The sequence below is a fragment of the Toxotes jaculatrix genome, chromosome 19, assembly GCF_017976425.1.
Source record: "Toxotes jaculatrix isolate fToxJac2 chromosome 19, fToxJac2.pri, whole genome shotgun sequence".
In the NCBI taxonomy this organism is placed as follows: domain Eukaryota; kingdom Metazoa; phylum Chordata; class Actinopteri; family Toxotidae; genus Toxotes; species Toxotes jaculatrix.
In genome coordinates, this window is record NC_054412.1 from 10824159 (window position 1) to 10849826 (window position 25668).

Below are 25668 nucleotides of genomic sequence, written 5' to 3' on the forward strand. Positions count from 1 at the left end.
AATACATTTTGCATAAGATGTCTGTGAAGATTCTCAGTCACTCCAGGTCATGCTTATCCAAGAAGAGTTGAATCAAGGGCAACTGGACTTGGTTATAGATACTTGAAGATGATTCAATAAATTTTGGTTTAGTAGTTAGTTTCACTAAGCTGTTAGTTGGTACTTACCAGATCTCAGCCAGGACAGAAGCGGGCAGGCCAGACTGGAGGAAGAATTTCCTTGCTTGTTCTCCTGTGGATGGACAGAAATCACAGGGTTTCAGAGAGACACAGCTGATACACATGGCTCACTGGTGACACTTCAAGATGCTATTCATAAACAAACATTTGGTCTATTTGTTATGATGACAGCCTACCTGAGACATAGCCGAGGATGGGGGCGAGGCTGTCAAACTGTTTGTCGTGTTTCCCCCTCTCCTCTGGAGTGATGGCCCACACACTGGCTCCACCTGCACATAAGGTAAAAAAAAATGCCCCCCAAAAAATAGGGAGGGACCAAAAAGTTATATGAGCACGAGGCTCTGGACTGTTTTATTTAAGCCTGGTGATGCTGCATAACGTAATAAATAAAAGGGCAGTTGTACTTAGGGTGGTGCCTTGAGCTAATTGCTAACTTTGGCATGTTAACATGCTCCCAATGACAAGGCTAACACGCTGATGTTCTGCAGGTAATGTTTACCACGTTCACCATCGTAGAACCACTAAAAAAAATCTAACAAAGATGCAAACTCACAAATGCACACATACCACATAGATACTGCAATTTATTGTAATATTACACATCAACAGATATTACTGGTACAACTAGGAAAGAACTTGGTTATGAGATGATCAAGCAAACAACATTGTGTTGGCTGTGCTTCACCCGTAAACACACACAAATTCTGCCACACATTTAAAGTTCCCAAAGCAGACGTGCTAATACAGAATTCAGTATACAGTGTTTTATTTTTAACTCATTATCCAAAAAGTCTGCATAATTTCATCCCAAATGAAATCTCCCACTTAGATGAAACCACACTTAACCAACTCCCGACAATGATTAATGTATAAAAATGTCCAGTCAGCTTTTTTTCTACTTTGCTCTAGTCTTGCATATCTCAAGGTAAGTTCAGGGTTGGCCATGAATTAAATATAAAGTCAGATGTGCTGCATGAGGGGTATGAAACTCCACTCTTACTCAGTTTCATAAGACTTCTTTAATAGAAGGGGGGATGAAAGATTATCATCGGAGCTGATAATCAATTAATCATAAGGGAATCTGTGAAATTAATCAAATCATAACACAATCAGGGCATAATTAAAAAGGCTTTTCCTTCACCGCTTCCACATGACTTCAAAGCTGTGAAGCCATTTTTAAGAAAAGAATTGTCTGTATGGATATTGTGAACAGATGGATCTGTCCATATGGCAGTAATTGAATGACAAAGATGTAGATAAGAAAATAAAGACAGATAATGAGTCCAGACAGCAGAGATGTAGAATCAGAAGGAGAATGAAGCACAAAAGATGAATTCAAACTAGAGTAGCTGAGTGATGGACTAGTTTATCAGCTAATTCAAACAGTAGAAACGGCCAGTGATACGACTGTAAAGCGGATATTTGCAGCGTTACAGACTGAACTCAACTGGGAGAAGAACAGAACAAACTTTGTCTATTTCCAGCCCCTGGATGAGATGAGCTTCCTAACCAGCTCATCTTTCTCTGCTCGACAGCAACAGACGGGCCTCCCTGATGCCAATGGTTGTTACCATAGGAACCACAGCGGTACAGCCCTCAAACAAAATGTTTACACAGACTTTTCTCAACAATGAGTGTTTAGTTTCATGAGAATCTGTATTTAAATTAAAATGTATAACTGATTAAACTTCTCTCATCAGCCAATCATTGTTTTAAAGCTCCCTTAAACATCTTAGTATGAAACTGTCTGATTTGCCAAAAGAAATCTCCCCTCATAAGTTCAAACAATTTTTACAAGGAAAACTAAAGTAACCGAATTAAACCTAAAACCGATCTATTATTTAAGAAATGAATAAATAAACACATGAGGACATGACTGAATATGTAACGTCAGTGAAAGATTTTGACATAAAATAAATCTAATTTGGAGGCTGTGATTGAGATATTTAAGATTGCTGAATGAAAAATTCATGGCAAAGCAACATAAAAAATAAACATGTCTGTGCAGCGTACACAAAGATGAAAACAACAAAAAGACAAATTTCATTCAATCTAGTGTTTCTTTATATCTATGCATAATAATTTTAAACTGAATTTGAGCAGGAACATTACAGCTCTTTAAGTGAGACTGACTTTACAGATGTCATCATATTCAGTACCATGGGTGGTGTCACCAACAGTATACTTGCACCATTCTGACTCTGATTCTTGTCCCAAGACGTTAGCAGACGTTAGGACACAGGAAATTATTCTCTCTCAACTTTTCAACTCAACATAAACAACAATACAATTATCAGGGGAGATTAAGACTCCTGTCTTATCTCTGGAAGATGTAAAATATTCAGAAAGACAGGACAAAAACTGTATTTGTAATAGGATAAGTTTAATGTTATTGCTGGGAAAAATAAAATACTTTGGGATGTTATGGGTGTATGTCTTCATAGACCTGGTATCCATTCTGTGATTTATTCACCAGCTTCAGGAAATACCACCCTGCCCATGATGGAACTTCCTCCTCAGCACTAACCCAAACAAACCCACTGGCTCTTGTTGACCGCACACAGACATGTTACACATACGTCTTTGAGGAATGGCACAATGGACTGCTGAGACTGGGGCAACTGTAGAGTTGAAGAGAGAAAGATTCAAAATTTCCTAATATGTATGAGCAGACATAATCAAAAACACCCAGCTGTTCGCTTCACTGAGAAATGTCTGTTTGATGGCAAACTCTGTAGCTGATTGCCTTGAGCTGGTTTCAATATCTAGACAAACTTGCTCCACGCCAAAACACCAGTGTAACACCTGTTCAGGTACTTGCTTTTTCCCTAACAGAGCTCTCAGTGACCGACCTACTTTTGGCATTGTCAGCAAAATGCCGCCGTTAAAGAGGAGAAAGTAATTAATCTCGCACAGAGATGTGAGTATTCTTCACACTGTCTCGTTGGCTTTGACAGACCTCATTTAGAAGCTATTGTAAGTGAGAAAAGGGAGGCGATATTTAGCACAGTGCCACTGGGACATGAAGCTAGCATGGCCACATCCACAGGCCCGTCAGTTGATTCAGCGCGTGTATATCAGAGAGGGCTGAATGCTCTGTGAATAAGTGGGACACTGCAAAGCTTCTTACACAGCAATGGCTGAATCCATAGGGGTCTTATGTGGCTTGACACTAGTGTTAGAAACACTAGTGTTAGAAACATATGGCCACTCAACATGAGACCAGATCAAAAGATGCCAAATTTCTGAATTTGCAGTAAATAAAAAGCTAATTATGAGTATTTCTGGCTGTAGGATTTTAAAATCTTTTTTATTAACAAATTTTTATTTAAATGACATAAACACAGAAGGCCTCAAGTTTTCAGGTTCAGGAGTTTGTCCAGTTATTTGCTGTACTTTATTTACTTATTTTTTACATATTCTAATTGTTTTGAGCTGTAACCTTGTTGACATTCGGCAAACACACTTTCTTGCTGAGGGTTAGAAGAGAAGGTCCATACCTCTCTCATGTTTGTAAAGGTAAATATGAAGCTGAAACCAGGAGACAGCTTAGTATAAGCTTTATTTTTTCCTCCACGTTTTCAATGATCATTTTCACTCTTGTAGGTTGCAAATTAGTTAAATGGGTAAAAAATTATTAAAGTCAAAAAATATTACTGTTATTACTGGACACACGCTGTGATGGCCACTATCTGGACCTCAATACTGAGAGGAGCAGCTTCCTGCTCAGGAACCTAGAACACAGACCCTCAACAAATACACAAGAATCCTTCACCTAATATTGACACAATACAGTCCATATACAGAAAAAAAAGTCAAACTGTACCACACTTCACCTCCTCAGCAGCTATGACACAAAGAGCCTCTGCCTTGTGTGCTTTTAGTTCCCTTTGTCAGCCTGTGTGCTGTTGTCTAGGTGCTATACAGTCCTTAGGAGATGCTCAAGTCAAACCTCCAGACACCCAGCACAAGTCTTCTGGGGGAAACCACATCACTGCTTTCATCACTATTTACACATCAAACACTTCACCTGGGGAGGACAAGTTGACGTTTCAGATCGCTACAGTGGATCCACAGTGTCTGCACGTTGCAGCACTTCAGTGTACACAAACACACACTTCTCTCCTTCTCTAGGAGTGTTGCATACTGTCCACCTGTTCTGGAAATTCACAGACTAATGACTTTACAGTTGCCTCATTGCAGATTCACTGTGTTAACAGAGGAGTGCAATAACGCAAAGAGCTCATCCTCCCATGCTGTGCATTTCCATGGGGAAACTTATCACATACTGATGTTGTGTTTCTGAATTGCTTTCTCCAGTGTCAATGGGATTAAAGCACAGAGTATAGTCAAGAGGTTTGGCAGTTTGTTAAACTGCAGAATTAGTCATGTGGACAAGATGCATCCAACACACACCGACACGCACGCACACACACACACACTTTTGTTCTATGATCAAAGGAAAGAGGATTAACACACATATACACACACTAGTGACCAGTTCGCTCCATACCAAGGACAAAAAAAAGATGCATCACCTTTAAGACTGAGAAACAGTTTCCCCACACAAAAACATGCACCAGCATAGCTCATGATTTGCATGAAATTAATTTAAAGTAATTATTGAATATTATTTCAAGCTCTCTTCGCTGAAGAGATTTATACAACGCAGCAACAATGTCCATCAAAGATGGTTTGAGTTAAAAGTCTGATCTTTCAGTTCAGCGACAGATCAATAACCCATTAACACAATCTCACTGTTCTCAGGTATTGTCTTCACAACAGCTCACAGCTTATGGTTGGGACAAGCAATCGCACACTACAACACAAAAAAAAATCAAAACATCGGACTGAAACAAATGCACTCATTTGCTACTTATTGGTCAGCTCCGTCTGTTTCTGCTTCTTTTTTTCCTCATTCATCTATTCCATTCAAGTTCATTTTCAGCCTGACCACCCTCCCTAAAGTGGATCTTTGCCTCCCATGGACAAACACATCAAGAGCACACACACACAAACACATATTAAGATGAAAACAAAGTGTTCTTACCATTCATGGCTGCAGGTGGAGAGCACGGGCACAGAGGGAAGTCCTCTACTCAGCTGGCTAGCTCTCAGACATCTGCAGAGAAAGAGAGAGAGAGAAAGATGAGAGTGTAATTGTGTGAGTGAGAGTGTGTGTGTGTGTGTGTAACGGGGCAGTGGGTGTAAGTGAGGAATGGGAGCATGTATGTGTGAGTGAAAAAGGAAACAGAAAGGATATAAATGCGTGCAAGAGCAAATGAAAAAAATAAAAAACTCATCTCCCTGTTAACAATGCAAGGAAGGCACAGCGAAGAGCTAACACGGTGAGGGATGACAGAGCAAGGGAGGGACAGAGGAGGGGAAATAAAGAGAGAGGAGGGGGACAAAACGAGAGAGAGGGGAGGATGAGGACAAGAGAAGGAAGAGCAGAGATACAGACAATGTCAACAGGGAGAAGTAGGCAAGACGAGGACAGACAGTTGAGGGGATACAGAGGAGGGAAGAATGACGGCGGTCTGGGAGGAAGGCAGCATTTATCATTGTCTGCTCTCGGATCACAGATGGCGGCTCAAGCCAGCAGGCTTCTGCAAATCTTACTGTGTCTTTATTTCTCCTCTGCTAATTTATCTGTGACATCTGGGTTTATATGCAAGTGCCATCCAATTTGGCTTCATCTTTCATTAGAAACATAAATATTTATCTTAGTATTAGGAATTTAATCATTGGTTTTATGACAGATTTAAATATTTGTCTTGTTAGGGATTTGATATTTGTTTCACTAGCAACATAAATGCTTGTCTCATTAGGAATATGAATATCGGTCTTGTTAGACATATAAATATTTGTCTTATTGGTAACATAATTTTTCCATATTAGGATTGAATATTTGTGTTTATTAGGACTATAAACATTTGTCTTATTAGATTTTTTATTTTACCTTATTAGGACAATAAATATTTGTCTTGTCAGGAATATAAATATTTGTCTTGCTGGTGACATAAATATTTGTCTTATCAGAAATACAAATATTTATGTCTTATGAAAAAGACAAATATTTGTGTCATTAGGATTAAAAACATCTGTCTCACAATGAAATACACTGTTGTCTTTTCAGGAATATTTGTGTAGACATTTGTCTTAATAAGAGTATTTGTCTTGATAGGGATATAAATATATTTCTATTATGGATATAAATATTCCTCTTTAATAGGGGTATGGATATGAGTCTTATGACAAGAATTTGTCATCAAGGGCATTTAAGATAAAGTTAAATAATAAAAAATAAACAGCCCATATGCATCTGCATCACACACACACACACCTATACACACACACACACACACGCACACAATACACTAAATGAAGATTTATGGATGCATTGAGTGCGGTCTGCATCCACTGTGGTCTGTGGGCAGGGAGTTTGGCCCACCTGATGAGATTCCTCTACAAGATCTCTGGCAGACTCCCAGGAAGCAGAGAGAGAGGACAGATGAGCTCATATAGGTAATACTCTTAAATTGGAAAATGGACCCTATGTGCTTGGACTTTTTTTAAACACCATGGCAAAGCCTGCCACGTAAAAATCTTCTGCTAAAGAGGCTCCATGTCGAGTCCATCTTTTTATGTCTTGATTTTTCTTTCTGTTAATCCTCTCCCTTTGCTCTGCTACTGGCGTTGTTGCAGCCGAATCATTTTTCAGTTCAGTTGCTCTGGCAATATACTCCACATGTCCTTGATCGTTCATGCTTGCCACATATTCAAATTGAAAATGTACACTGTTTCATGGGGGTAGCTTTCCTCCTTTTTCACCCACAGCTCAGTTTCCCGTTCCTGAAATTTCTCATTTCATTATTCTCATTGTCAATCCTGTTCTTCAGATTCTATTAGTCCCTCCACTCAGATGCACCCCTTCATTTCCTCTTGTTTTATCTATCTATCTACAAGCCTACAGCTAACAAGCAAGGTTTCTCCTCAGCTATGACTCCTGTCAGGTCTGAGCAATCTCCTCTCTGCTTTCACCAAACCCTCCCCTCACTTCACTCTCCACTCTATCACTCTCCATTTCAGCTCCCCTGTTTCTTATTCATTCCTCATACCAACATGCATCCCCTCCTATATGATTCACACCCAGTTTCTTTCATCCCTTGCTCTCCTTCTGCTCTTGTTACACTATTGCTCCATCACCGGCTTCCCTCTCTTAGTGTGAATTCCTGGAGGGGAGACTGTGGTTGTTGTAATATAAATCATTCTCTGCACATGCCGACACTGCCAATTACTTAAGAGCAATGAACCACTCGCTGTGGCGTGTGCCTCTGCATGCACTTAAATGTATGTGCTAGTGCACGTGTGCGAGCTCACACACACACAAGCAATAAACAACACACGCACAAACAAGCAAACAAACCATGATGACATTTCAAGTCCAAAACCATAAATCCATCCAGGAAAATGCAAACAAAAATGAACTGACCATACAAAGGAAGGAAGCAGCCACATGAAAATGTTGTAAATCATATTAAAATAACAGTTAACTGTGTGTTTAGTCAACTTCAATTGTGTGACTGTAAGGATGACAGTGATAACGCAAAATGAGGATGATAAGTAAATTTACCCAATTTACCCTTCACTATTTATGCTCATTTTGAAGGATGGAGTTTGTGGTACTGTTGAATTGTATTGCGTTATAAAAATAAGTCTTTCTATTATTTTGTTCACTCCATTTACATGAATGCTGGTAGGCTAAATAACAGAAACATCAACCATGTGGCAGCGGTGCAGTGCATAAAATCATGCAGATACAGGACAAAAGCTAAAGTTGACACCAAACACCAGAATGCGGAAAAAAAGTGATCTCATAGACTTTGACTTTTTTGACTTTTGGTTGGTGCTTGGAAAAATTAAGCCTGGTCTGATGAATCTGAATTTCTGCTGAGGTTGCATATGATTCAGTCCGAATTAGGCATCAAAAGCATGAATAAATGGACCCAATGTTCCTTATGTGAACAGTCCAGGCTGTAATGGTGTAAAACATGTTTTGTTGGCTCACTTTGGGCCCTTAAGTCACAGCCTGTCGTGGTATTGTTGCTGCCCATGTGCATCTTTTTATGGCCATGTTTTACCATCTTCTAACTGCTACTTTTACACCATGATAATGACGAGGCTCCATGTCAAAAAGCAAAAGTAATCTCAAACTGGTTTCATGGACATGACAATCTCCTGTAGAACCGGAGATTGGCAGCATGAAGGCCAAAATCTGCAGAAATTACATGATGCAATTATGTCAACATAACACAACAGAATCGCAAAGGAAAGTTTCCAACATATTGAGGAATCACTGCCACAGAAAAGTGAGGCTGTTTTGAGAGCAAAGGGAGAAACTACAGAGTATTTGTATGCTGTTCCTAATACTAAGTGAGTGTATACTAAAGCTTCGACAGTGTTTCACCTGACTTGAAGCCAAGTAGATGATGACAGAACATTCATTAATGGGTGAACTTTTCCTTCACAATATATGTCTAGTTGACACAGAAGCCATTGCTTAACAGCCCTCTGAGCTATGTGGGTGTACATGTGTGTATATACTGTAACTCCTTTATGGAAACACTGTGTATGAAGGTATTTAGCAGAGTCTCATCCGCCCTCATACACAAACACTCCTGTACCCTTAGGTGTGTGTGTGTGTGTGGTTTCAAACACAAGACAGTATCTCCTATTGGCTATGTTGTTCAAACAGGACGCATCCTGGATAGAAACAGCACAGAATCAACAGAAGGCGCGGAGGACACCCTCTACATCAACACTGACTGCACCTTCAGAAGCTCACAACTGAATCTTTCACTCGCGCTTTGCTCACGATTCCTAAACACCCCAGAAGAGCTTTAAAGAACTTGAGCACCTCTGAAATGTCACGATGCACTTTTGATTTGATTTACCTTACAGCTCACTCCCTGTTGCGAACACACACGTTGTGTTTCAGAGACACATTGGAAGTGAGTTACTTCACAGTATGGACAGCCCCCGTCCAACTTCTGAACGTCTAAATGTAATTAGATTCATTTTGGACCTTGGCTCTAACTACCAATCTAATGAACTGACACATGAAACTTTAAATATCAGGTCAGGGAACAGACAAACTTACTGAACTTTAACACTAATGTTTGAATCTGCTTCTGGGGATCACGATAAGGCTGAAAATGGTGTAACATCCATCCATCTCTTATGTGGGTCCCTGTTGCAGCGGCAGCAGCCAAAGCGGAGCAGCCTTGATGGTGTATTGATGTTTAGAAATGCTACATGGAGCACTTTAAAAGTTTTTGATTTGGGGAACAGCTTGAGTCACTCTTACGGCCAGCGGTTTGCTGACCCACTGCACAGAGGGAGAAAACGAATCAAAGAACCTTTGACTCTGCCCCGCATGCTGATTGACACCTGTGTTCGCCGCGCCGGACCGGTCGGATGTGCGTATCAATGCGTCGGCCTGTGCGCATGAGTGTGTCTGACACACACTCCCTCACACAGAGGGGGACCCTGTTCTAGCAGACACAGCCCAGGAAGCTTTGCTGAGCCCGGGGAAGAAAGAAGCCAGTGTGTTGGAGTGTGTCCTGTGTGTATGTGGTTGTGTTTTCTGCCTATTCACAAGAGCACAGAGGAACACACGGATACAAAGAACATCCACACACCTCTCTCGGTTGGGCTGCAGGTGAAAATCGGGGACGCTTCCACCAGAAAGAATCCTTCTTATATTTATCCTTTTGTTAAGTATGTGGGTCAGCTCAAGCAATGGTACACCAAAGCCTCTACTTCCTCTGTACTCCCCTCCCCCAACTCTTAAAACGCACACTCAGCAGCACGTCCTACCTCAGATTCTTACCTGTGCACCAAGAATGATGCCAAATTGTCAAAAAAAAAAAAAAAAAAAAAAGATTCACATTCATGATGGTCCTTCGACTGACGGAAGAAAATACACCCTGAACGACCTTTGGCTCCCACTTCCAATAAGAGAATGGATGTATATGTTTATGTGTGTGTTATGTAATGCTTTGTTTCTTGGCAGGTGAACATGCAACAGTCCCAGTCCCAGTCCCAGATGCCACTGGAACTACAGTTTAGGTGGACTTTGCCTCTTCAGCAAAGAAAGCCTCCTCTTCCTGTTTTCACTGAGAGCAGCAGAACACACACACACACACACAGACACTAAGCTGTCTCTATAATTAGTCTATATTGCAGTCAACGAACACAAGCATACATAAACCCCTAAACTTGCACCAGTCGCCTCATGCAAGAATGGAAAACTGCACTGACGTTAAACAGCATAAACATCTGATAACACCTTTCTACATCAAACGCTTTAAAGACATAAAGACATGAGGTCCAAATCACACCTGACAGCCTTCAAACAGGAGGTCATGCTAGTGTTATATTTTCTGTGGTATAGAGTAAGGCTATCACACATTCTCAGCAGACCCCTAAGGGAAGATCCAGAAATATCAGGGTGATTTTCTTTCTCTTTTCTTTCTTTCTTTCTTTTTTTTTTTTTTTAGCAACATCCGTAGTCACTTGTAGACTTGCCATATGAGTACACTCAGGGTTTAAACCTGTCATTTCCAGTGAACAAACCTCTGCAAATAGTAAATCTATTTCAGGGGGAAAAAAAAGGTGATTAAACTTTGGAGTTATATTTCATGGCTTAAAACAATAAATCCGTTGTCTACTATACTCATAGCGGCTTTAGAACCCAAATTAAAATGGCCAAGAAACATATTTCCAGCGTTCATCACGCCACACATTCAAGACACATGACACTGTCCATGGCAATTTATTGTCTTGACAACATAGAAGCAATTTGTAGCTCACAGCACCTGCTTTGCTCACTTACATCAGACTTTTCTTCTCTAACCTGAGTTAGGTTTTTTATTAGGCTATTTATGAAAAAGCATTTAGACATATTTAGAATTACATATAAGGTCTGAAGAACCATTTTCTTTCAGCCAGATGGGGTGTTCTTCATCTAAAACGGAGACAATAGGCAATCTCACTCAGGGTTTAGAGGTAGGTTTGAGACATCCACATATTTTAAGGTGGTTAAAATTTTACAAAATCAGATATACTGCAGCTAATGAAACCACCGTAGGTGAATACGCTACACTGCCTCGCTTTTTAAATTTCGGCTTTAATAAAGCAGGACATCCCACTTACCTTACAAGAAAAGGTAAAAACAAGGTCAGCAGTGACAGTGCCTCTCACGTGTGTCACATTTTGTCCTGTCCTGTCCAAACATTTGAATGATTTCTGCTCATTTACCTGTTGCAGTAGCGTAGCGGCGGTGATCCGACATCCACATCCAGGCTGGCAATCTAGCTGCTGGAGAGGGAGGTACCGATCCTGCAGCCGGGGCGGGTGTGGACTGGAAATGGGCGTCTCCAGAGAGTCAAGTCACACGGATTTACAGAATAATACTTCCGGGCACATCTTTCAAAGTAAGACTCATTGCTGCTCATCAACAACATTTTAACTGAAGCCAGATGAGGTTAAAGCGATTTTTAATTTGAGAACAAATCTTACAAATATAAATGTAATTAGTGATCCTTTGTTGTTTCACTTTGAGACTTTTATTTTGAAGGTACGACCACTTGACCTTAGGTCCCCAGCAATTTGTTGTTTTAAGCAAGTAGTTGTTGGGACAGGTGGTAACCATATTCCTGTTGGACCTGATAAATGCTTCATTCACACTAATTACTTTGATGCACATTGTTGTACATTATATTTTAATCAAAACCTCTGTGCGGTTTAACCATGTGAATCTGTTGAGCCAGTTGTGCATCATTTCCTTTTTTCTTAACAGGCCTATGTGATGAGTGAATTCCTGTGAGATGCAGTTATCTGTATTTAATTGCATATCCCTGGTTTAAGGGTTTAGAGAGCATAACAAGTTTTTGCTGCCCCCAGAGGAAACAGGAAACCTGCTGGTCAGGAGCACCACCAACAGCCCAGTTTCAGTATTACCATTACCATAAGCCAGAGATCTATTTTATGTTGTTCATACATTGTTGGAAGACACTGAACTTATAGCACTATTAACTTTATCTACAGTACATCAGGTTTTAAAGTTGGAAATGGAAAAAATATTAATAACAATATTCATTCAATTTATGAAATGACTTTACACAAATAAGTCATGATCAACATCACAATTTTACAAGTAATTTAAATTATATTTCTGTACAATTCAATAGTATATTTTCATTGGGTCTAAGATGATTCTCTGAAATATTTGAGCAGAACACAGTATAAGACAAGATGCTTTCAAAACCTGATATAAAATGTACTAAAAAAGCAATAAACAATACAAAAGTTCATCAAGATCCAAGTCATGTTCTTTTCTATAGTGTTTATTTGTATTATAAGGGTATAAAAATGATCTCAAGCACAACTTTATCCATTTACATCACAGGTTCAAGAGATGGCGACACATTTGCAATCGTTTTGTTTTCGTCAGTAAGTAGTCACCAAAACATCAAAAAAAAGTAGATATATGACAGTGAATAAGATCAGTAAAGACACTAAAGAACAATATAGTGCAAGTAAAGACATTTTTTTTTCATTCAATCAGCTTTTTAAGTACAAATATCATCATAAAGTAAACATTCCTGCAGATTTAAACTAAGACTAAAAACGCATTCCCCTTTAAAAGCAGTTAAGGAAACTTCATTCAAACTGGAATTCTTACTGACATGTCTCCTGTCTGAACCATTATTTAGTTCATTAAGAATCTGTCCACTTCACCTTCTCTGTGTGAAACAACTCCATAATGGTATGACTCAACAGGCTCTTCTTTGATCGATGTACTCTCAGTGTCCTGACACACGGTTATCATGGAATACTCCGGAGATCCTGCTGCTTCATATGGGACCACATATTTGATACCCTCGCTGTAAGATTCTGTTTTCACACCACTCTCAGTGTTTGGACATACAGCTAGCATAGCATATCCTTCGGGTACTTGTGGTTCATTCAGGTTGTAATACTGGACATTCTCTGTCTCTGATTCTCTGTTTATGGTGCTTTCAGAATTTGGACCTATGGTTACCATGGTATATCCGAGGGATTCCACATGTTCACCATGGACTAAGTACTTGACATCCTCATAATGATGAGGATAATACTTTTCCTCAGAGTCTGGTTCTGGTTTTATAATGCCATAATGTGGATCATCTTCCTCCTCTTTAATTCGTATGTTTCCCTGGAGAAGTTTGTCACAACCTGCACTCATTGGACTCTCAGTCATCTGCATTAGTGCCCCATGAACTGTTGGGGGTTTTGAGTCCTCATCTTCAAACCAAAGTTTCTCGTTAGGTTTGACTTCATCAAGAAGAAAGACATGACTGACACCTGAATGGTGTCTCACTTGCTCAGCAACTGTACTTCCTTCTGCTGTTGTCTTGTCTGTTTCTTCCACAGAAGAATATGAACGTTTCACATATTTTCTCTTTGATTCCAGTCCTTTTGATGCCTTGCGTTCAAACACCATTGGTAATTTGAAGATATCATTTGCCCTGTGTAAATTTTTCCGGTGGTGTTTGACCATTTTTTTGACCTCAGATGCAATGGCTATGGAAAATTCCCAGCGCCTGTAATGCTGTGAGCTTAAGTCAAAGTTATAGTCAAGGATGTCATACACAACACCTGGAAAATACTGTCCTGATTTCCCCGTTACAAATTTATAGATCTCCATCACTACACCCCTAGTCAATAGCGCCAAGTCCAGTTTTTTCTTTGTTTTGTCTTTGTCTCCTGATTCTGATTTCACTTCTAAGTCCAGGCCTATTTCTGTGCACAGGGGAGTGCAGATTCCACTCCGCTTATTTTTCGTTGATTTTACGGAAGCTGCCACCATGGCTTGTTCCTTCTTTGTTTGCAGTGCCAGCATCCTTTTTTTCGTTGTTTCCTTTCTTTCATTTATCTCCACGGCAGACACCTTCTTAAGTTTACTCGCATCCCTAGGAGAACATGGCTGAACAACAAAGACATCATCGAACCAGGTGGGCGTTTTATCAAGTAGTGCCACGATTCTGCGGAAGTGCACTGCAGGATTTATATCTGGGTTCTGCATGTCAAAGCTGAAGTTGTGTTCAAGGATACCATTAATAATTTTAGTTCTTGTTCCACACAATCTTCTGGCAAAAAAGGCCACTTCCTTAATAGCCCCGCGTGTCAATACGTGCAAGTCGAGTTTGTCTTTCGGGTGCTCTTTGTCCACACAGAGGCTTAAACCTATTTTCTTGCAGCGACGGTAACTGTTTGTTATTTTCTCCTCTGTTGCATGGAAAGCAGAAGACACATCATTTGGTGTCTCGTGTGTGCTGGTCATAGAGTCTGGACGAGGATGAAGCATGTGGCCAGGGTCAGATTCACCCTGATGAAGTTTATCATTTCTGTCTTGATAACATTTGGGGCAATATTTTGCTTTTAGATATATAGATTCTTCTACGCATCTTGAGTCAGGGAGTTCAAAAGGCATTTGCAACATTCTGGGTTTATTACATTTTAAACTCCGCGCTCTGGATTTATCCAGAACCAGCTGTGCAAAGGCACTGCGATAAAACTCATTGTTCAAATCAAGATGAAAATTATACTCCAGTATCTCTGTGATGAAATACTTTTGGGATGATAGCAGTGCTGTAGCAAAAGTGTTGAGTTCAACCATGATGCCATTAGTCAGCAAATTTGGATCAAGATGAAGTTTTAATCCAGATCCTACATTGAAATCCATGCCTAATTTCTTGCATCTGGAATAAGAATAAAATGGACAATGCTCTACATGAGGCACTGAGAGGATTTGCTGTATTTGTTTGGTCCGCAGTTTCCACAGCCATAAATCGAGGTTCTTTAACTGCTCAGTTTCAGCAGAACTCCCTACATTTTGGTCTGTGATTGGACCCTGGAAAGAACCAGTACTACATGCATCTGAATGTGGGTTGTTCTGGCAATCCACTTCAACAATCGCTGACAAGCCGTTTGAATGCCTTACTCTCTGGGAGGATGATAAACAGGTCAATCGATTTCTCTGCTCCATTATAACATGAATTCGAGCGAGAATAGTTTTAGCAAGTTCGGAATCTTCCCTTTGACAATCAAAATCAAAGTTGTGTCGGAGGATATCAAGGCAAATCTCTTCAAAAGTTCCACACAACTTCTCAGCAAAGTTTGTCACTTCGGTCATTGCTCCATTGGTCAGTTTGTTGATCGCAAGTTTTTTATTTGGTTGACTGTTATTTACGTGTAGCTTCAGACCAATTTCCTTGCAGAAGGGATAAAGGTCTACGCCATGTTCTTTAGTTTCATCAGGTGAATCAGAGGAACGCGGTGGAATAATATCACACTCCTCTGTTCTTGAGTTGCTGCTGAGTTCAGGACTGTCACTGTCCACGGTCTGATTTGTCCTATTAACTGATGACACAAGACCAGGAAGTTCAAAAACCTGTTTTGAGAATTTGACTGCATCTTCGCTATTTTTAAGCTGCCTTACTCTATTCATAACTTCACAAGCAAAAGCTTTCCTTTGGCTTTCGCTGCACAACCCAATGTCAAAGTTGTACTCAAGAATCTCTATGATGGTATCCTGCTGGGATGAACTCATTGATAAGGCAAAGTTAGCAACTTCAAGCAAAGTACGATTATTTAAAGAGTCAATACTGAAGTTCTGCTTTGGGCCAAATCCAACATCGAATTCTAGGCCAAACTTCTTTAACCCTTTGAACAGGCGGTACTCCTTGTCTATTAATATCTGGGTCCGTTTTACAAGATTCGCTCGCAGTTTCCAAATGTTGCTCTCTGTTTCCATTATCTCCTGTTCCATGTCACATTCCTTTGGTGGCTTTTGTGAATCATCTTCACTTTCAGCATTTTCTGAATCTGTGACTTCATCCGGGTCTAAAGGACACATGTAGTGGTGATCATCCTTCGCTGATTCACTGGTGCACAAATCAGTGTGTTGAGAGTGTACGTTAGTCTCAGCTTGTTCTCTTCTGCAGCGCTTGGTGATGCGTTCACTTGTTGTTGAAAGAGCTCTCTTTTCCTGCTTACTTTCTAAATCACATTGCCTTCTTTCAGTCACTTCCTTAAACTGATATTGAGGGGCTCCCCCCTTGGACCGTGCTGTTTGAAAGCATAATGGTTCACTATTAAACTCAGCAATGAGTTGCTCTCTCCTTTTCAGCAAGTCTAATACTCTGAACCAGACTTCACTTTTCCCCTGTTGACTTTTAAGATCAAGTTCAAAATTATGCTCCAGCACACTGAGAACAAGAGATCTGTAGGATGCAGTCAGAACTCTAGAGAAGTGGACTAGTTCTAACATCACACCCTTTGTCAACAAACTTGGGTCTAGACTTTGTGTTGAGTCAACATCAAGGCTCAGACCAATTTCTTCACAACAAGGGAAAGAGAGGGGAAGAACATCCTCTTTTAGTTCTTCTGTCGACTGAGGCCCTGAACACTCAAATTCATCTTCAGTATCATTGTCATCAACATGTGGTCCAGCCATCTCCTCTGTCTTTGGTTCTTGTGAACACTTCACATCTTCATGTTGTCTTTCAACAGTACCATCCATGTCCACCAGGACACTATTAGTCTTGTGTTCTGTAGATGCCATGCTTGGTCCATGTTCGCTGTTGCTGCCACATTCTGTCTCCGATGACGTGTCAAAGAGACTAAAAGCCTCGTGTTTATCTTTAGGATGTTTTTGGATCAGGTCTTTGACTTTGTGAAGAATTCTGGCAGTAAACTTCATCCGCTGTTGCTCGTTTTTCAATCCAAGGTCAAAATTGTTCTCCAGAATGTTTGTGATAAATTGCCATTTACCCTTGATTACTGTTTTGGCAAAGTCACAGACCTCAAGTAGGACACCATTTGTCACTAAGTGTAAATCCACTTTTTTCTGTATGTTGGATCCAACATTAAAATCCAATCCAATTTTCTTGCTGGAATGGAAGAGTTCTGGACTTGTTGAATATTTCTTTACATGCATAATGCGCCACTGCCATACAGTGTTGGCATCCATCTTTTTATTGTCCTTCAGACTACAGCCGTCACCACTGTCCATCGTGAGGAATCTTCCATGTCTTCCTTTCCTGTATTGTAAGTCCAAGGGGAGACAATTATAAATAATACACACTATATCCTACCTTTAAGATACAAACAACATATATTCATTTATTATTTAACATTGATCAGACTAAAACACTAGACACTCTTCATATTTTGTTGTCTGTGTGGTTCGGACTACTGATGAATCCCTCCCCAATGATCTAAACTCCTTCCACACAAGACTTGAAAGATTTGAAAATTTTGCAAGGTTTGAGAAATATAATCCATCACAAGTGGCAGACATCATCATCAGCAGCCTGACCCCATGACTATCAACGTCATTTCTGTGGTAAGGTGTTTGAAAAGGACACAGGCCCAGAAGTGTCCTGATGGTCTTGGGGAAAAAAAAAGTTACTTTTCAAGCTGTAAGGCGAATTTTCATGATAAGTTTTGGTTTATAACCTGTTGTCTGACATTTTGTCTGTACGGCAACCAGAGACTCAGCAGTCTCCAGGACATGAATGAAAGTCCATGTACTCTGCAGTGATTCAAATATGACTGTGTGTGAGACTCAGTGTGATACAGCTACTGCCAGAAACACAGTCCTTCAAATCCCATAGCCCTCACATCCATTTGCACAAATACCCAACATCTGACCGCTGATTATCCTGGATACAGCAGCAGGCACATTAGGATTTTCTAGTTTCCTCATAAGAATCAATCTGAACCTACTGAGTCTGACTGTTTGTATAAGGTGTAACAGTGTTAAAATGGGTAACAGTTTCTTTCTCCCTCCTCCTCGCCCTGTGGAAATTTCCACACGGAAAAGCAGGAATCTCCGCCATGATCGGAGCAGGACAAAAAGACGGGCGCAGGCTTACCTATTATGGGCTGAGCAATCCCTCTGCTATTCTTCTCGCTTGTTTACACCAGTTTTCCCCGACAATATCCATGGTATACAGCATATAAAACAAATCTTCGCCAAACATCTGCAGGAGAATGATACGAAGCTCTAGCCGGAAGTGGCGACGAAAGTTAAAAAAACGCGAAACGCGAGCACTTCAAAATAAGAGTCGAAGATTGGATTGTCAGTGAATAAAAAAGGATTTTTTACAGACATACAACTGTCCATGTGTACAACGAAATAATAGGATTACATTAGTCCTTTCAGTTTTCATAACTGGTTTGACCCTACAGAGAATGATATAGGATCTTTCTTGAAAACTTCTCCATGCTGGCAGTTGAAATTTCTGCTAAGCAAGCTGAAATTTCTGGAGGTATTCTGAATACATTTTTTTTTAAAGGGTATTCAAATGTTCAAATTCAAATATTCATATAGATTTTTATTTCCTGAGGAATTCTGAGGAATAAATAATAATTAGAAAAACGAGAAAATGAATCCAAACAGATCAGGCTACTAGAGTTTATTTCAGAAAAGAAAACATCAAGCCATTTCAATGCATTGACTTTTTAGCCAGATACTCCACAGAGAAACTTAAATACTTCATTCAGCTGTATCAATCAGAAAACTAAACACAAAATCTAACAAATTAGGTCTGAAGTGCAGTGAAGGCCTTTGAGACGGAGTCTCTCAAACAACGAGGGCAGCAGTGTTGACAGGCTCACATGCTGAATGCTATTAAATCTAACAGAAATCAGGAGTCTGGTTATTCTCTGGATGCTGACTGCAGCAAAGTTTGGCGTACCCAGTGTGATGCTGGCATCTTGAAACTTGTATATATAAATTTAATGTAAGTTATTTATGAGTTGTGTTCTTGTATTTATGTCTGATTGGAAGCAACACTTGCAATATAACTGCACACTGCTGTTTGCTTGCACAAAAATTCACTATCCTGTAGCTAAACCATGTGATAATGTTCCATTTTCTTTATTCTGTATGAGCAGCCTACAGTGCTGGGCCAGTTGGGTTGTGTTTAGAAGGCTCTGAAAAGCTGGTTTGGCATGTATCCCAAGTGGAGGAAGGATGTTTGGGCTTCTCTCTCAAGGCTAGCCAGTTCCTGGACTGTTGGAGCTAGCACATCCACATGGCCCTTGTAGTTACCACCTAGGCAAAGACAACAGGTTAAGTTTTCAAGCCCGATATAAAAGCAGTGAATATAATGTATGTCTATAGCTGTGCCTCTGGACCAATCAATGCAACGATTACACATGGATCAGTGGTCCCCGCTGTTTTCCCTCCTTGCTTTTGTCACATACCTCCCAATGCCCTGCGCTGACCATAGGTGACCTTTCCATCAAACTCATCCAAAGGTACTTTAATGTCTGGCTCGCACTGGGTGATGGTGCACTTCAGATGCTCCTCTATTTCTGACAGGAGCTGTGATCAGAGGAAAAGGAAAAACAACACAAACGAGACTGAGAGTGAGGATGATGAGTGGGGAATGGTGTCATATTGTGAAAGGGGCTAAATCTGTGTGTTTGTGTGTGTGTGTGTGTGTGTGCTTGAGCTTTCAGTGCTGTCAAAATGAAACCAAACTTCACTGCCTACGAGGGATTTACAGTTTCTCCGAACCCAAGAGTGCTGTTTCTTCCAGGATGACAAATGCTCCTGTTCCTTATCAAAATGACTTTAAAAACCCTCTGCTCAGTCAGAAGTGGTGTCATATTTCAGAGAGAATTTTACTTTCTGCCTCGACGTGATTAAGTTTGTGTCTTTGTTCACCTCTTTTTCGTTGTACCAGATGGTGCAACCTCCGTCCTCCTTCAGTCGGGTGTTGTAGCAACCTCTGCCTCGATTCGGGCAAACGTGGTACCACACCTGCACAGATTGAAACATGTATTTAAAACCACTTTCAATAACTTTGCTTCTTTAAAATCAAGAAATCAGTGGATTATCCACCTTACCTTCTCTTTTTCCATAGCGACTAATGAAATGGCCAGTCCCATTCTGTGAGTTGGGAAGGGAAATGATATGATTTCAATTGTAATTTTTAAATCAGTATTATCATTCATAGTGTCATGATAAAATAATAATTTCAAATCATTCACCAACGAATTTACCTCTCGGCTCTTCCAACTCTGCCGATACGATGGACGTAGTTCTGCTTCTCATCTGGCAGCGTGACGTTAATGACTGGAGAAAAAATTATGAATTTTGTGAGATGTGGCGGCAGAGAGTGGACTTACATATATATATATATATAAAACACAGCACAGTATTCTGCTGTAATATAATTGGCATTTGAAGAGGTATGTGGGAATGTAGGTTTAATATCGAAAGTGTAAAACATTTCTCTTACCGTAAGGAACTCCATGGATGTCAATTCCTCTGGCAGCCACATCTGTGCAGATCAGGAGCCTCACCTCTTTTCTCTGGAAGAAAAAACAAAACAAAACAAAACAAAACAAAACAAAACAAAACAAAACAAAACAAAAAACAAAACAAAAAACAAAACAAAACAAAACAAAACAAAACAAAACAAGGAGATCTTAAAATACACGATAACTGGTTGTACTTTGTCAAAGAGCATCAACGTTTTGTTCTTATACCTTGAAACGCTCCAAGTTATTTTTCCGCTCATTGGGCTTGCGATCACCATGGAGGCAAACACAAGAAAACTGGTGGCTTTTACTGTCTGGACCTGACGAAAAGAGGCCGAGAGAGGATTTAAAAAAAAAAGAAAAAAAAAAGGAATTTATACAAAGTGATATTCCCACTTTCTAAACAGCACTAATGCCTCCTACCTCCTCCTTGTTGGATGAAGTACTGTTCCATGTTGTCACAGTCGATCTTGGTGCGACAGAAGATTATGGCCTGGTCCATCTTGTGCTCTTTGATGGCCCTCACTGTGTACTCGCCCTTCAGCACCTTGATGGCTTCTGACCACATTTCTAAAATGCGCAAACACACATTTTTTTTGGTTATTGAGGCCTCATTCATGACTACAGAAAGAGGGAAAGTGCTAATTTAACATCTATGTTTTTATTTGTATCACAATTAAGCTTCCTCTTGAGGTACATCTAATAAAAATGACGAAATTAAAATTGTCAAAAATCTGCTGCTTATCTGCTATTACCTGCAGAGTTGGCTCCTGGTCTGGTGTTATCTTTGGCATGAACTTCATCAGTCTATCAACAGAAAAACAGATAACGGAAGAAAAACTGTGTCATGACATTGATCTAAACCAAGAGAAAGACATAAGAACAACCTACAAGCTTTGAAAACTCTTTCAACAAAGTTTGAAAGATTTAAATTTCTGAAAACAATGCTTCAGCATTTCTGATATGAATACTCCTTTCATCTTTTTGTGTGTCCTTGGCCCAGCATATGGGACTCACCCGGATGTGGTTCTTGCCCAGACGTTCCCAGAGACGATCACTCTTAGGATTGACAGGCACCACCACATGGTGGACAGTCTCCGGAACAGAGTCCTCCCCCTTCAGGTCCACCCACGTGGGGAAGTGCATGATACGCTCGGACAACTTCTTCACGTCAAAGGAATGCAGGGTGGCTGAGCACACAATCACCTGGAGAAAAAGGTGAATCAAAGACAAATCAGATGTGTAAACACAGTGTGTCCTCACAAATAGCTAATAGCACTTGGTACAAGTACAGCTTGGGGTTAGAATATGAAACATAATCTTATGATTTCTGTCATCATGATAACATATTTTCATCACTAAAATGTTTTTTTGTGTTACCTGCAGTCGTTTGCCATCAGAGGTGACCTGTGGGATTTGGTTATGGATTCTGTTGATAAAATCTGTGTAGCCTGCAGACAGGAGGCCATCCTGAGGACACGCAGAATCCAAACAAATGGTTAGTTACATCAAGGACAGCTAAGCCATATAAATTAATCCTTTAAAAACAGTAATAGTTTATTCTAAGCTGTGGATAATACATGCATCTGATGTAGAGGGACCTAGGAGTTTTTAAAGTCCAGTAAAGTATCGAACATACACACTCATCCAGGACCAGAAAGCGGACTTGGGACAGGCTGAGTTTCCCAGTGGATATGAGGTCGTCCAGTCTGCCGGGTGTTCCCACCACAATGTCGACCTGGTGAACCACAAACCAACGTCAACACACAGAGGGCAGAAAAGATTAATGGTGAGCAACAGAGCAAAGATGATGTGTGTCAGTAAAAACTGTTTGAACTCTATGGGGAACAGTGACTGAATGTGTGGAGACGGAACATGTCACATACCCCCTGTTCCAAAGCAGCCAGCTGCTCCTTGGCAGCCACACCACCAATCACCAGCAGTTCCCTGAGGTAGCAGATTGATAAATTATACACTGAAGCCCACATTTTTACTTGAGCACAGACTCCATCTGCTGGTATCAAACTGGAATTACAAATATATTGGGAAATGCAGGCAAATGTAGCACACAATGACTAAGTATAACACAAATGATAGGGATAGATATGGATCACTGGTTTTCTTGAATTTCTAATTAATCAAAAAAAAAAAAAAGTCATGTTTTGATAATATGTGTGCCAACCTGTGTCACTGCCAACTCAGTATAACCTACCTGACTTTGGGATTATCCACATATTTCTTAAATTGCTTGACATTGTTGAGAGTTTGCTCAGCTAATTCCTTAGATGGCTCAATGATCAGGGCTTTGGGTGCGTTGGATGATGCTTTCACCTGACTGACTTTAGCGCTGCCTGCACATAAAAGAAAAGGACCATTACTCGACAAAGGAGTCAATCAGTGACATGTTTTAGGTGATGCTTTTTGTCAATAAAAGATTTTGTAGCTACTTACTTTTTTTAAAAAACATTTTCAAAGGTTTTATGTTTTCTCATTTGAATTTGTAGTAAACATTAAATTATCAGTGCTACTTTTAACTGTATGATTCTTATTTAAGCATTACTTGTACATTTTTCTGTCTCTTTTCAGTATATTGGTTTGCTGCACCTGAAATAAGGTTGCATCCACACACCTGTCTGAGAAGATTTCACTGTGTGACCCTCTGGCGCCTTATCCAGGGCAATAAACCCACTCTTTGGGGTGTGTTTAAAGTTTTCTCCTCCAAAGTTGAACTTCAGCTCTGCATTCTGGCAGACAAAGAAGCAATTTGTATGACGTTCACCTGGCACATGTTTCTTTCCTAATGTTATTCTGAATTGTTCTCTAGTGTTACCTTGAGCACACAAGAGGCAAAGAAAGGCTGATTCCTCAGATTTTGAGGGATTTCAAAAGCCACACCGAGGTCGTTACCTGGAAGAGGAAACCCGAGAGAAAGGGGCCAGAAACATAAGCACTTTTCTATTTACTATCAACCCCAGATGTCTTACATAATCATGATATAAAAAAATTAGAACTACTGACACAGCACCATTTTTGGAGAAGGAAATTTGGCCTTTGTCTAGATCCAGGTAGCATCCAATAGTGTCATGCATAGTAAACTCCTGCAAAGAAAAAAGACAACAAAGAGAGAACATGTTTTCTTATTACCCAAATTAGCCTCACAATTGTTTTCATATTTAATGCCATGGGCCATTCATCAGCTGTTACCTCTCCATAGCTGTCAAACTGCTTATTGTTGGATTTCTTTCCAGTCCCTCCAAAACCAAAACCATACTTATCAGTTCCTGTAAAGAAAGAACTGAATTAATTTTCTATTGAGATTGATTGTTTTAGCTGTTATATGCTGTGAGAACTAGAAGAGCGTACCCAAGTCCAGTGCTGCCTGACTGGTGGACCAGCCTACCCGACACAGGCCCTGATCATGGCAGGCCACCTCATAATAATACTTCCCTGGGCACAGAAACACGTGTACAAGGACAGGTCACTTTTTCAGAGAAATAAACAATCCTCTCATTTTTGTTAGTCTATCAAGTAAATAGTTGGTTCCCTGTGATACGCATCTTATCCTAACTGGATTACACACCTTTGGTGACACCTTTTGTAGAGCGACAGCCATGCCACTCTTTAAACTCCCTGCTCTGGCAGCACAGCCCATCAGGACCAATTGCTGTACAAGTAAAAAAACAAACAGTGATGTGATGACGAGGAGAGGGCACAAAGAACAAAACTGGAATACATACAGTTGTAGTTAGACTGTCCAGTGCTGGATAATGACACTACATGCTTATTTTGTTCTGCTCTTACCAAAGGCTGTACTTCGGTCGTAAGGATTCATCTGCCAGTTGTTGAAAACTGAGATAAAAAAAAGAAAAGAAAGAAACACAACAGGTCAAACATCTGCAGAGCACAGAACACTGAAATCATACTGTCCATTGTAATGGATTATAAATTATGACACTGGCCTGGCTAGGTCTATTAGACCAGAGAGTTCTGTACAATGTTATTTTAGCTGCTTCATAAATCACGCAGACTGCAAACGACTAATAGTGAAGAAATCTCACTAGCTCCTCCAGTCTTGATGGTGGCTTTGCCCTTTTTGCCCTCCTGCTGATCGTTCAGGGTCTCATACACAATCTGGATCACTGGGATGCTGAAGGCCTGAGGATGACAAGTATTATACTTTTGCTTTTTTTATGCTACTTGATTTCATGTTTAAGTTGTTTAAGTAAAATTAAAAGCAAACTGCAGAGGTAAAGCTGTATTTAAAACTGTGTGGATGGAAAGTACTTACTCCTGTTTTACCACTACCAGTTTCTGCTGCCTAAAAAAAAAACAAAACACAAACAGAAAATAAGATGTAACACTCGCAGTCGTGTGCACATTCTGTGTCTGTGACAGAGACTTAGACTTACCATAAGTACATCTCCTCCACCAAGAATAAGGGGAATAGACTCTGCCTGGATGTCAGTAGGTAGTCTGAAATCCAGTGATTAAACCATGTCGGTGTCAGTTGTTAGGCTTACGGCATATTATGGTCTTATATCACAGTAAATGCATGATTTAGCAATAATGATGTGCACGCTAAGCAGGTTGCTCAGCCTGAGTCACTTACAGCCAGTCCATCTCTTCCACAGCCTGCGCGATTTCAGGCATAACTCCCATTTCTGTTGAACAAAAATCATACTCAGTGATTAAATGCCGTATATAGCTTTTAAAGACTGTTTGACATTGAAGTCAAGTACAAATAAGACACTAACATGACAAAGTCAGGATAAAATTTCTTACCAGAAAACGCTGCCATTATTGCTGCTACGAGTACAACCGGATATAACGTGTTCACAATTTACGGCTCGGTGCGACCCGTTCAGCAGCAGCGTGTCGTCGCAGCGCTAATAATATTGGTTCCGCATGGCGAACTAGTTCATAAAATACTTCAAAACACACTTGTCTTGCGGATTCATGTGTGTTGTACATATTCATTTGTTATCATCATATTGCAAAATGAAGACGTCAAACCGGTTTTGCTGAACTTTAACCTACAATAGTCAGACGCTGTTTCCCGATAAAGTCTGTCCCGTCCCAAGCGCCGTAGATGAGCGTA

At 40.2% G+C, this 25668-nt stretch overlaps 3 protein-coding genes across 3 annotated transcripts in view; all 3 read right to left on the reverse strand.

Annotated features, from left to right (window-relative positions):
- The window catches only part of itsn2a (intersectin 2a), a 33692-nt gene extending 22091 nt beyond the window's left edge, over positions 1 to 11601 (reverse strand). Inside the window, exons 1-4 of the mRNA XM_041064212.1 lie at positions 11505 to 11601; positions 5230 to 5301; positions 356 to 448; positions 168 to 231 (exon numbers count right to left, since the gene is read on the reverse strand). Of these exons, the coding sequence (XP_040920146.1) occupies positions 168 to 231; positions 356 to 448; positions 5230 to 5236 (164 nt within the window). The 5' untranslated portion in view covers positions 5237 to 5301; positions 11505 to 11601. The remainder of the gene's footprint in view (positions 1 to 167; positions 232 to 355; positions 449 to 5229; positions 5302 to 11504) is intronic.
- A 995-nt stretch (positions 11602 to 12596) lies between these two features.
- On the reverse strand, positions 12597 to 18301 carry LOC121199914. The gene is made up of 2 exons (XM_041064919.1): positions 18170 to 18301; positions 12597 to 17332 (listed from the first exon to the last, which is right to left on the reverse strand). The coding sequence occupies exon 2, from the start codon at positions 17302 to 17304 to the stop codon at positions 12958 to 12960; it is 4347 nt and encodes a 1448-aa protein (XP_040920853.1). The 5' UTR covers positions 17305 to 17332; positions 18170 to 18301; the 3' UTR covers positions 12597 to 12957.
- Positions 18302 to 18697: 396 nt separating this feature from the next.
- Positions 18698 to 25525, reverse strand: ddx1 (DEAD (Asp-Glu-Ala-Asp) box helicase 1). Its single transcript, XM_041065052.1, has 26 exons — positions 25353 to 25525; positions 25180 to 25231; positions 24980 to 25043; positions 24859 to 24888; positions 24629 to 24725; positions 24372 to 24419; positions 24151 to 24234; positions 23934 to 24017; positions 23775 to 23851; positions 23596 to 23668; positions 23401 to 23477; positions 23200 to 23314; positions 22783 to 22921; positions 22457 to 22517; positions 22210 to 22308; positions 21951 to 22040; positions 21588 to 21776; positions 21326 to 21377; positions 20994 to 21140; positions 20799 to 20890; positions 20549 to 20621; positions 20310 to 20382; positions 20154 to 20196; positions 19972 to 20067; positions 19506 to 19626; positions 18698 to 19353 (listed from the first exon to the last, which is right to left on the reverse strand). The coding sequence occupies exons 1-26, from the start codon at positions 25366 to 25368 to the stop codon at positions 19223 to 19225; spliced, it is 2223 nt and encodes a 740-aa protein (XP_040920986.1). The 5' UTR covers positions 25369 to 25525; the 3' UTR covers positions 18698 to 19222.
- Between the last annotated feature and the right edge of the window lie 143 nt (positions 25526 to 25668).